General features: G+C 43.8%; 1 protein-coding gene across 1 annotated transcript in view; it reads left to right on the forward strand.

Moving 5' to 3' along the window:
* Positions 1 to 12448, forward strand: part of PAH (phenylalanine hydroxylase) — a 33844-nt gene that overhangs the window by 12673 nt on the left and 8723 nt on the right. Inside the window, exons 3-7 of the mRNA XM_015628058.2 lie at positions 1382 to 1565; positions 6954 to 7042; positions 9173 to 9240; positions 11558 to 11754; positions 12130 to 12265. Coding sequence (XP_015483544.1) covers positions 1382 to 1565; positions 6954 to 7042; positions 9173 to 9240; positions 11558 to 11754; positions 12130 to 12265 — 674 coding nt within the window. The remainder of the gene's footprint in view (positions 1 to 1381; positions 1566 to 6953; positions 7043 to 9172; positions 9241 to 11557; positions 11755 to 12129; positions 12266 to 12448) is intronic.

A 12448-nucleotide genomic window follows, 5' to 3' on the forward strand; every position in this document is an offset into this window, starting at 1 on the left:
GTTTCTCCAGGGATGCTGATCACCATGTGTCAGCCCCTCTTGACCCTTCTGTGGGTAATGATTCTATGATTCCTTGGGTTCAGGCCAGGCCTGGCCCAGATTTCTTCCAGAGATTTGTGTATTCCTCCCAGGGCACAGAAGTCCAGACCTGGCCATGGCATGCTGTGTCTGCAGCACCAGTGTGAGTGACTGGAAGGTCAGGTGGCAAAATCAATGCCCATAGAAACCTGTTTAAAAGGTTTTTCTTAAAAAAAAAAAAAAAAAAAAGGAAAAAAACTAGTGGTTTCATATTCAAATTATAGTGCTCAATAAAACATTTGAGTTCAGTTAACGGGGGCAGACTTTTCTTTTGGACTTTCTGTTTTTGTTTGGTTTTGTGTTTGTTTTCCTGAAGTTTTTTGTTCAACTGCTTTCTTGCAGTTGCAACTTACACATCAACATGGCAGCATGTCTGAGGTCAGGCTCCCACTGGCTATAGTTGTCAATGCTACAGGTGCCAATGGTCTCTTTCTTCAGGGCTAGGAGACCCTGCTGATGGTTAGCAAAGATATTTGGTGAGACAGAGCTTGCATTTCTGAGATAAGAAAATCCTTCTCTGTGAGGGTGATTAGGCTCGTGAGCAGTTGCTCAGAGAGACTGAAGAGTCTCAAAACTTGACTGGACATAGCCCTGGGCAATCTGCTCAGGCAACCTGAGCAGGTTATTGTACTTGCTGATCTCCAGAGGTCCCAATCAACATCACCAATTCTGTGGTTTAGAACATCAACTTTTTATTTATACAAATGGAGGCTGCCTTTTTTGGTGCAGATCCGTGTTTCCCTTTGGATCTTTGCCCAGCAGCTGCTCACAGCACTGGAAACTGTGCAGGTGGCCTTGCAGGTGACTGTGCAGAGGTTTGGCAGAAGCTTATCTCACAGGGTGCCCAGCTGCCTGCTCATCTAGTCTTCTGTCAAGATGCTCATCAAGACAGCATTCAGTTTCCCATGAGAGGGTGCTCTACAGGTGGAATGCCTCCTTCCTGTGTTGAACCTGGGGAAATGTCTCTGTCAACACAGACAAGCTCTCATTATGTGCTTGAGGTACTGGAGTTGCCATTTACAATAGAAAGCCTATTTACAACTTGTATTCTGCTTCCACCTTCCCCTAAGCCTTCAGTAGTGCCTAGTGTTTGTGATGGTGCTCTGTACAAGGGTGACTCCCACATATTTCTCATTCTTCCTTTCTGTTTCTTTCTCTGTTGTGAAAGTCCTCAAGTCCAGTGGATGCTTTTGAGTTATTTGGATGGTACAGTATGATTTGTTGACTGACACATGTATTTATTCAGTTTTTGTCTTATTCCTTCCCCCAAGAACTGTGGGATCAAAATTTCTCCCTCTTTTAGGAAAAAGGTATAAACTTGACCCACATTGAGTCCCGACCTTCCCGTCTCAACAAAGATGAGTATGAATTCTTCATTAACTTGGAAGGCAAGAATGTCCCAGCACTGGACAAGATCATCAAGTCCTTGAGAAGTGATATTGGAGCAACAGTCCATGAGCTTTCACGAACAAAGAAGAAGGACACTGGTAAGGATATGCTGACAAGGTTAACATTGACTCAGACTATTTCACTATGTCACATACTGAAATTACTTTTTTTTTCCCTGTAGTAAAGGAGATCCTCTTGGGTCTTTATGATTACACTTCTCTCTCTCTGTTTTTTCTATACTATAAGTTTTTCATTTAGAGATTTTATGTCAGTGTAAATTTTTGCCACGATTCTGACTAGAAATCAGAAATGGGAAACTAGGAAGGCTTCACCACCCACTTTGGTGGGAACAGGACTATCTTGCTATTACTGTAAGAAATCCCAGGGAGGTCACTTGCAGTTCTGCCTTCAGAGGGAAATAAGGAATGATTTTGTGAGTTTTTCATGCTCCTAATTCTCAGAGATTTGCTGGAGTCGAGGCTGCTTGGTGCAGTGGTGGCTGCCCAGCAGATAGTCTGAGACAGACTTAAATGCCTTTTCAGATAACAGATGTGATTTTAATAGGATTTCAGACTTTAAATACTTTAGGTCTGGATCTTCCTCTTCCTTCCTAGGAACAACATGAAAGGACATTAATACCTTCTTGAGATCAGTGCTCGTAATCCTTTTACCGTTTCCTTTGTGTCCCACCCATGACATTACATTTGAAGATGAATAAGAAGAAGGCAGATTCTCTTTGGAGTCAGTTTTCTCCATTCATAGACAAAGGGACAAAAGGTTGATTAGGTGATTTATCATCATGTCAGATTGAAGAGGTTCACTTTTGGGGGCTTTTTTATTTTCAGAAGAAAGATGGAGGACCTACTAGGGCTTAACATGAATTTTCTAGTTACTATAAAGAAGTTAATAATAAATTTTACTAAATAATAAAGTTGCCTATAAACATATGCCCGAATCAGACAGAGATACAGCTCTAAATATCATCCTGGAAAGTCTTGCATGTGAAATTCTGACCTCACAGAAGTCAAAACTCCTGTGGTCAGCTGTAGGATTAGGATTTCACTGCATGTTACTGTGTTGATCAAAGGAGTTTTTGAGCTAGATTATCCTGTCAGTGCTTCAAAAAGGGACTTGATCCTCTTCTGTCTGAGAGGATAACTTGTATTTGTTTGTTAGTTTCAGAAATAGTATAAAATGGGAACAATTTATTACTGAGGCAAGAGAGGAAGATTGATATTTCTTTTTTCCCTTTCTCTTTTTTTTTTTTTTTATTTTTTTAAATTTCAACTCCTCTCATGAGTAATAAGGGTCCAGGCCAGTCAAACTGAAATCCCCAAAGGACCATATTTTGAAAGGTCAAACAAGCCCTGCTTAGGGGATGAACTGTGGGTGGCAAATCCTGGGCAGAGGCAGCTACAGGGGCAGTGTGAGATGGGAACAGCCCGAGCTGTAGGAAGTGTGGTGAGATGCTGTCCTTTATCAGCTATGGCATTAACAAATAACAGGCTTTGTGCTGCATTTTAGGCCAGCTTGTCTTTCAAATGTATTCTCCTGGCAAATCTGGTCATAGTCCACAGACGTGCTTGTGTGAAATCTTATTCCCAAAACACAGAACAAGAGCACTATGCCTCCAGGGAGCAAAATCTCAGACAGATGGTTTATGAGGATGTTGCCACACTCGTCTCAGTGGGCAGGTAAAGGCTGGGAAGGTTTTTCTTCCAGAGGCAGTCTGGAATCCCATGGGACTGATTCTTTTACTGCTGCCTAAGATGCTCTTATTTCTTCCCTGCTAAAGATTTTGCTCCTGCTCATGATTTGAGGAAGAAAAACTGTATTTTTCTGTTTCCTGTGGGAAGTACACAGTCCCATTCTTGGGACACTGCTTTGTGGGCACTCAGAGGAAACTTCTTTGTTCTGCCTCTTCTGTATAGCTTAGTGTTAAACATTTGTGTGTATGTGTTTTCTTGGGCTAGGGATAAAGGAATGGCTTCTTTTTTCTTTTTTTTTATTTTTTATTTTTTAATTTTTTTTTGGGTCACTTTAGCTGCTTTTAGTAGTTTTTCTCCACTAAATGCAAAATTTAATTGATACATTCAAATATCAGTTTTGATGATACAGTTACACTGTTACAAATATCAGATTTGGATCACCAGTGAAATTTTAGGTGAGAGTAGGCCAGCAAAGTGCTCTAAATCCAAATGTAGCTTTAGAACTTCAGATGAGTAGGACAGTCAGTTCCTGCGCCAAAAGCTCTTTGTGTAGATGGAAAGAGTTGTTGTAAAATCACAGTGCATCACTTAATGTCTCTTTGTGAAAAACAAGATGGGTGTCTGCAGTCTACTTGGAGCCCATGAATAAAAGTAATTAAATATTATTCTGTTGCAGCATTAGGGATATGCAGACAATTTATTGCATTTCTGAAACAAGCTGGGAGCTGAGGATCTGTAGGGGCCTTGTTTGCTAGACCCTGAGGCTGGCCAGAGCATTTGAGACTGTTTAAAAAAGGGCTAAACCTGGGCCTTGAACTGCTATAAATTGCATAGACCTGTCTTTGACCCTCCTCACAATGGTCCAAGTGGAGGATTCTGCAGAAGTCCTCGCTGCCCCTGCTTTGCTGCCTCTCATATAAATGGCTTATTAGCATTCTGCTCAGCATTTGACCCCACGGTAATTTGGTCACCACTTGGGTGTCCAGCACCATCCCATAAATGCTGCTGCTTCACTTACAGACAAATCAATATTTATTACTGATCAGCCCACGTTTGCTCCTCAGACCTTCACAGAGGGCCAGTGTTGCAAGAGCTGGCCCTGGCAATTCATTAATGGCTGTGCAGACAGACAGCGAGTCTGGCAAACGGGCGGGAGGAGGATGTTGCAAACAAAATATGGGATAGATTTAGCCGGGGGTAATTGGATTTGATCTTTTGAATAGTTTCTGGGAGGGCTGGGGACAGCATCCTGGCACATCACATCTAGGCAGAAGACCCACCAGTAGCCTTTTTTCACCCTGGACCTCGATGTGAGGGGTGTATGGACTTTATGAAGTGTTTGCCTCAGAACTGTGTTCAAAGTCTTCGATTCTTGTTTCCTTAATAGCTGAGAAAGCTCAGGACTTTCCAGGACCCAACTTAACAACTTATGCTGGTGCAAGCAGCACTAAGTCTCCTTGGGCATTTCCCTTTCACTGCCCACCACTTTCATCCAACTCTGCAAGCTCAGAGCTGCTCTCGTTCAGCTGCTGCTGGTGTTTGGGTAGGCAGGATCAGGACTGCATGCCAGGAAGATAAGTTGCTGCTCCTGTGTAGGGGAAAAGCAAGTCACCCATCTCCACACCCAGGCCTGACACCTCATCAGCCTGGAGTCAGTTTTGCCTTGAGTCTTTAATGAGGTCTGCACCAAGCACTAAGGCAATCTTGAGAATAAAATATTTAATGAAAGTAAGTCAGTATGGAAGGTAAGTCAGCAATGGTTCAAACCCTGTTCAGTGAGACCTCTCTTATTCAGGCCAGCAAAGCCCTGCAGACATCACTGCTGAAATCCAGTGCAGACTTCAGCCCCCACCAATTTTCTACACAGCCTGGACCCTTCAGGTCATGGTGCATCCCTGAGAAGAGTGGTTTTCTTTACAGCACTGACTAATCCTTTGCTGTGGGGCTGCCAGGCAGCTTTTTCTTCCCCAGTGCCTAACACAAAACCATTCACCAGTGTGCCTAACCCCAGGCTGGTAGTGGGGAGTCTGAAGCACAGTGAAGCAATTCCCCACCATTAAACTAAGCTCAGTGATACAGCCAAGAGATAAACCCAGATAGAAAATGGGCAGGACATGGTGTAAGTAGTAACCATGGATCTCTATGGATCAAACACACCTTTTTTTTTACTCCCCCCCGTGACTAGTTTAAGTGAAGGGGTTGGAGGTGCAGGAAACTTTCTAACAGAGAGGGGAGAGAGGGTTTCTCGAGAAGCTAGGAGCTGTTTCTCGAGCGGCACATGTAGCAGCAGAGAAACCCATTTGGAGACCTTCCCGGGTCTGCTGCTGCCATCTAGTGACTTGCTCAGGTCTGGTTTTTCGGGCAAAGAGAAGCCTGCGCATCCCGGAGAGGACGCAGACCAAATCCCGATTCTGCTGGGCTGGAGAAGGCACTGCCGGGGGTACCACTGAGCCCCGCGGCGGGTCCCTGCATCCCGAAAAGCTCCGGCATCCCGGCATCTTCCTGGCCAGCAGCCAGTTTTCCTGCTGGAAACAAACGTGAGGGCTCCCGGCATGGAGCCAGGCTGGAGATGGGACAGCAGTCAGGGGAGTGGGCTGTCTCTCCCTCTCTCAGCGTGGGGCTGAGCAGCGGCCCCCCAAAGCGAGCCCTGTAGAGCCGCTGTTGCTGCTCCAGCGCCTCGGTGCAGGTGCCCCGCAGAAGCCCATTGCTGTGAGCACGGCTGGATAGTCCTGGAGACAGAGATCCTCTTATGCTGTAGGTGGTCCATCAAGTCTGGGGTGAGCCCCATCACCGAGGCAAGGCAGAGAACTCATTCAGCAGCTGCTGGCCGAGGATCAGGTTCACTTGGCACAGCCCCCAAAGTAAGATGGGGAGGTAAGGCCCAGCATGGGCACTCCCAGCTGAGCAGAGAGCCACGGAGAGGAATCAGCTGTTTTCCAAGCACTGGCTGAGCAAACAACACCCATCAGTACAAGAAAGTTTCAATGAATTGCAAACTTTTTACTGATAGAGGCTGCCCCTGTTCAGTATTGAATTGCTGTGAAGATGCTTGACTTACTGTTGTCTTATCTCAACACATTGCATCTGGAAATCCCTGTGATTCTTCTTTGTCCTTCACCTGATGTCCTTCTGTAACCAGAGGGTCACATGGGCATTACACTCTGTGTGGCCCACACAGTCCCTTCTCACATGCTTGCTGTGCCCGAGACAGTGTGCATAGGATATGAGTTACAAGGCAGTAGAGAACCAGACTAAGGCAGTTAATCAAGTGAATGCATTATTGTGTAATGAGTGCAGTGATGTGACACTAGTCTGAGGTATTAGGATGCAATTTATCATTTTGTTTCAGAATCCTAGCTCAAGTGGGTTTTAGAGTGCTTCAGACAGTCCAAAAATTCTTTATCCTTATTGTGGGGTTTCTTGTTGTTCCTTTGAAAGGGATGATTCTGGCTTATTGTGAAAATTTTCTGCATTTTGATAAGCCAAGAGACCAGAAGTAATAAACAGAAAATCATAAACATTACAAGCTAGCTCTGCACCAAGGGTCAGATGCTCTTGATGCTCTGTATTCTTCCAACAGTGTAAAACAATCACAAACTCAAGCCAATTTCCTTGGTTTGCTCTTGTTTCCTACTATGAGGAAAAGGATTGAAAGAATTTAGCCCCTTGCCTATGGTTCTTTATATATATATGATGAAAAGATGAAAATGTCAGAAAGCAGCCCAAAATCAAGTAACAAAAAAGGATACCAGTCTATATTTATTTTCTGTTTTGCAGTACCATGGTTCCCAAGAAGTATCCAGGAGCTGGACAGGTTTGCCAATCAGATCCTAAGCTATGGAGCAGAATTGGATGCTGATCATCCTGTAAGAATTATTTTTAGCATTTTTTTTCTAATTATTGGCACTGATGTTTCATTTATATGTGCTTTCTTTAGTACAGATCTAGTAGACTGAATCTCACATGGTACAAGAAGTCTGCCACATTTCTAGGGTTATAATCATCCCAATCCCTGGTTATGGAATAAATCTGAAATAATTAAAGGCTGCTGTAATTGAGCAAATGCCAGGAGATCTTAAAAGTTGTTGTGGTTTTCAGAGCACATGGCCACTGCAGGGACACATCTAGTCTTCCCAGGAGGCTCTGATGTAGTAGTGATTTCAGGCTCACTTTATGTATCACTAACAAGAAAAAGAAGCAACATATCATAGCCCAGAGAAAGACTTTTTTCATCCTTGATTATGTACACATGACTTAGCTCAGTGTATTGTTATGTGGATGCTAAATCTCACATGGTACTTTTATGGTGAAACACAACAAAAGAAAAGGTTCTTGGTTAAAAAAGTTTGTGGTTTAAATGGTAGCATCAGAAAGTTTTTTTTCATTGACTTAGCTGATAAAAAAATTTGTTTTGTGGTTTTTTGGTTGTTCAGATACAAGAATATTTTCTGCCTCTATTCCCTCTCCAAGCAAACAACAACTTATTTTCATTTGTCAAAACACGCTGAGTTCCATGCAGTGCACCAGAAATTGCTGCTATTAGTTTAATTGAGATAGGGTGATTATAAATAAATTACATGCAGCGCACCAAAAATTGCTGCTATTAGTTTAATTGAGATGGGGTGATTAGTTATTCACTACCTATTGCTTAATTCGAGACGTGTTATGTACCATGTACAATGATTCATGATGTTCACTGTGGTCATATGAAAGGCAGAATGAAAGGAGGTACACTGAGCCAATGGCCCCCTTGTGTGTCATGCCGGAATAGACCAAGATTGTATGTGAAAAAAGAACCAGAAGAAAAGAAAAAAATATATAAAAAGGAATGAAGCATCTCTCCTCCAGTTCCTAGAATTAGTTAGTGAGCACTTGTGCCTTACTAAAGAAAGCCAGCTGCTGGGGTAGATAGGCGTGACGGTCCATAAAGTGCAGAAAAAGAGAAATTAAAGCAGACCATGTTTTTAGTAGCTAAGTGATGCATGGAATTTAATAACAGTGACCTCCATGACAGGTTAATCTTGAACAGTGCATTTTTTTCAGCCATTGGTTACCTCTTTTTGATTCACACCCTTGAATTTACACTCCACTTCAGCTGCCTCCTGTACTTGGTTGTGTTTTATGGTCACTCAATCCAGTTGTGCCATTCAGCACTAAGAGAAATGTTTATGGACTGCTGCAGCACCCAGGAGCTGTTCCAATTTGTCCTGCAGAAGGGCATCCTGGCTTGGAAGGAGGATGTTCCTGCACTCCAGCTGGTGAAGGCACTCCTGGTCCTGAGGATCTTTTAGTCTAAACAGCAGGCACACTGGGTAGGAGAATGGTTATCCCAGATGAAGATTTAGAGGTTTTATTTCTTATCCTTGGGTTTGTTGCTAATTAGCTACAAAGGTCAAGCTCCCAGCCACAAGGTCTATTAGACAGTCTTTGTAGTCATTAATTGCCTTCAAATGGTTGAATTTGTACTACAAATAGGGTTTTTTTTTGCCTGCTAAATGGCTACTGATCCTCCAGCAGATGGAAAATGAGCACTTTTAAGCGTGGTTCAGGCTAAAAATCTGCCTAAAAGGTCCGATCGAGCCGATGTTTGTGTTTCTAATGTGTTTTGATTCTGCTCCTCTAGAGCAGCCCAGCTGTGCCAGGGACAGCAGCAAGCTCCACGGGAAACCAGAAGGGCATGGTTATCCAAGCACTGATAATTCTGGGTGGCTCTTGCCAGGAGCACCTCATTGTTGCTGTAAAGGAACAGTTTACCTATATTATAGGAAATGAGGAAACAAAAGGGCTTGGGGGACGAAGCAGTGGCTGCTCCGGTGGCTCTGCAGCCCGGGAGGCAGCGGTGCCCTGCGGGAGTGGAGCCTGGCAGGGCGGAGGCAGCTTTCCCTCCCACCTTGCTGCGCTTGGATGCACCAGCCACAGCCGAGGGTGCTCTCTGCGAGGAAGGCTCTTCACCTTTTGCACTTAGGCGTGGGCTGACCGTGGCTGTTTCTCTTCAGGGGTTCAAAGATCCCGTGTACCGGGCCCGGAGGAAGGAGTTTGCAGATATCGCCTACAACTATAGACAGTGAGTGCCCACGGCATGGGCAGAAAGCAAGCCCTCATCTCCTGCCCTCTCCTAGGCTGCTCACCCTGCTGGCTAGCCCTGCTTTTCCACAAGCATCCTCCTGCTCTTGGCTTTTCCCTGCCATGTGTTTAAATCTTCCTGTTCGTGCATTTATCCCCAAATCGCAGCGAAACAAAAGTAAATTGTTCCAGGCACACGTTCAGAGGAGACATCTCCCTTCTCTCCCCACAACACCCCTCTTTCCCAGCTTTGTTCTCTAATTGAGCAGCAGACTGTTGCTACTACAAAGACCTGAGCATTGAATAAATCTGGTATTCCCCATTAAACTGGGGCTGAGGGAGGAGTGCCTATCATTAACATTAAAGCAGGATCTGCATACACTATTAAAATAATGAGTAGCTTATGGTTCTGCTGCTAATCCTGTGTCTGTTACCCTACTTTTATCATGCCTAATCCAGCTGCAATCAGCAATTTAGGCTTTCATTTCCCAAGAAAAATAAATTAATAGAGATGATAAATTCAGTCAGAACAGGCTTATTTGATTGCTTTCAATGATCAGATCTGAAGGAGAAAAAAAAAATGTTCCCAGAGACACTCACGTGTATAGGTTAATACTATTGGGCCTGATTATTGCTGGACTGGTTAAAAGCTGTGTTTGTAAAGAAAAAACTAACATATATTGTAAATTTTGGGCTATGCTTTGCAGAGGATCAAAAGATAGCCCCTGAGCCAAAGAGCTAACAATGTAATCAAAAAATGAGAGACAAAATTGGACTGGTAGGTGGAAAGTACAAAGTGTCAGGTGAAAAAAGTCAGAAATCCAGTTTATAGCTAGAAAATTTGGGTAAGATTTGGTGTCCAGATGTGAACAGATCTAATGTCTATTCTTTGATATCCCACAGAAGATACAGAGAAGTGGGCGGGAGGAGGGGAACAACCAAAGTTATCAGGCTTCACTGAAAAAGCAAGGGTTCTTAAGTTGTGAAAGTGCTACACAGCTGCAAGAGTGAGATGGGTCAGTGCTTGCTTGTGTTGTATTCTACCTAACATTAATTTAATCCTTTTCTGTACCCCTTCTTTTGCATCTCTTCTGTCCTCTTCCTTTGTGCTGTTTGTCTCTACTTCGCCTTCACTTTTTTGCCTCCTCTCGTGATAGATTTAACCCACTGTTTCTGTTGAATGTTCAATTTCCCTGACTTCTCTTTTCTTTGCTTTTAGCTTGCCTTTTCCCTCTGCCTTACTTTGCTTCTGGCCCCATTGACCCTAGAAATTTTTTTTTAATTGAAATTTGAAAGGTTTTTAAGCCAGAGCTTCCCCCTGTATCCCTGGAAAGTAGTTGAGGATTATTTAGGAGTGCTGTAGGAACAAAAAATCTCCCAGCAATCTTCATAATTCAATGTCTTTAAAGCTCCACAGATCAAGGAGAACTGATATAAGAGCAACAGAAAGTGATGGTTCTCCAGAGGAGCTGCCCTGAGGCTCAAGAGAAAAATGAGGGAGTGGGAGATGGTGGGGTGTCATCAAGAGTTTTACAATGGATCTCTGGAGCTTGGAAAGCTTCAGAGTTATTCTAGCAGTGCTGTTAACCCTATTAAGTTACTTTAAACCCCTTTGATTTTTCAAAGCTGCTGGATTCACCTATGACCTTAACATTATTGCTAAGAAGTTGGTTATTCACAGGAGGCCAAACTGCACTGCTAGTGATGTACAACTCCTGTTAGCTTCAACTAAGCACGTGGAGGCCTGAGGGTGGGATTTAACTCATAAGTACTCCTCACAATTATAAAGTCCAACTGGCTGAAGTCTGTGCCTCTTATGGCACAGAGAACAGATCAGAATTTCTCTGCCACTGCAACAGTTTTATGGAGCTGATGGTTTCATGTTTTTACAAAAATAATTAATATAATGCTCACTAGAGCAAGTAAAATAGCTCCTTCATATCTAGAAGGAAAAGAAATTGAAATCAACAGCCAGCAAGTATTTTAGAAGAATGCCTTTAAAAGACAAAAAAGCACTGATTTATTTTTAACACAGTAATGCAAGGACCATTGTCTAAAGGCCATTATCTTAGCCAAGATCAGTAGAGTCTTTTCCAGCCAGTGCCTAGGGATAAGTGAGGCTCCTTTTGCACCTATGTGGCAGCCCAAAAGCATCTCCCCTCCTGCACCAGCAGCTCCTGGCCAGCCCTAGTAAAGCTGCAACATGAAGAACATTTACATGTTTTGTAAATGGCAAGTGGGAAAGGACAAAGAGCATGATGTTGATGGAATAGGACATTTTCTGTGGCTGCTATTGAGGGTATCCATTTTCTTTCTAGTGGCCAACCTATTCCTCGTGTCACCTATACAGAAGAAGAAAAGAAAACTTGGGGAACTGTCTTCAGGGAGCTGAAGAGTCTGTATCCAACTCATGCTTGCTATGAACACAACCACGTGTTCCCACTGCTGGAGAAGTACTGTGGCTACAGGGAGGACAATATTCCCCAGCTTGAGGATGTTTCAAATTTCTTGCAGAGTAAGTTCAAAGCACCTAAAAGAACCAAATGGAATGAAAGGGGTCAACCATCAGTGGGGGGTGGTGCTTCCAGAGAAGGAAAAACAATCCCTGATTTATCAAAGGTTCCCTATGATGTTTGGGCACATCACTTAGCCCGTGTCCCAGATCCTTCTCTAATGCTTCCAGGGGTACAATGGGACAGATGCTCAGATACTGTGCTGGTGGTATACCTGGGCAGAAAATTGCCTGCAATTAAATTTTATTTAACATAAGGAGATTAAAACTAAAAAACAAAACCAACCATCAGCAGACTTTTCCTGCTGTGAGGAGTCTGGAGGAGGATAAATCAAACATATCAGCCATTTTTAAGATGCTGTCTCTCTGTCCCTTCAGGCTGCACTGGCTTTCGGCTGCGCCCTGTTGCAGGCTTGCTCTCCTCTCGGGATTTCCTGGCTGGGCTGGCGTTCCGAGTGTTCCACTCGACGCAGTACATCCGCCACGGCTCCAGGCCCATGTACACCCCAGAGCCGTAAGTACTCTGGCACACAAAGGGTGTAACGCTGCAGCACACCAGCAGCAGGGTCAGTCCAACTGGGAATGACTGCGAGGGACTCTGCAGCACTCCTGGCACTGCTCTCTTCTGAAAACACATATGGAGTGTTTCTAGTCTGTTCAACAGCCTGCATCCACTTCTGCAAGTTCTCCTGGGGCA

Source organism: Parus major, chromosome 1A (genome assembly GCF_001522545.3).
Source record: "Parus major isolate Abel chromosome 1A, Parus_major1.1, whole genome shotgun sequence".
NCBI classification, from domain to species: Eukaryota; Metazoa; Chordata; class Aves; order Passeriformes; family Paridae; genus Parus; species Parus major.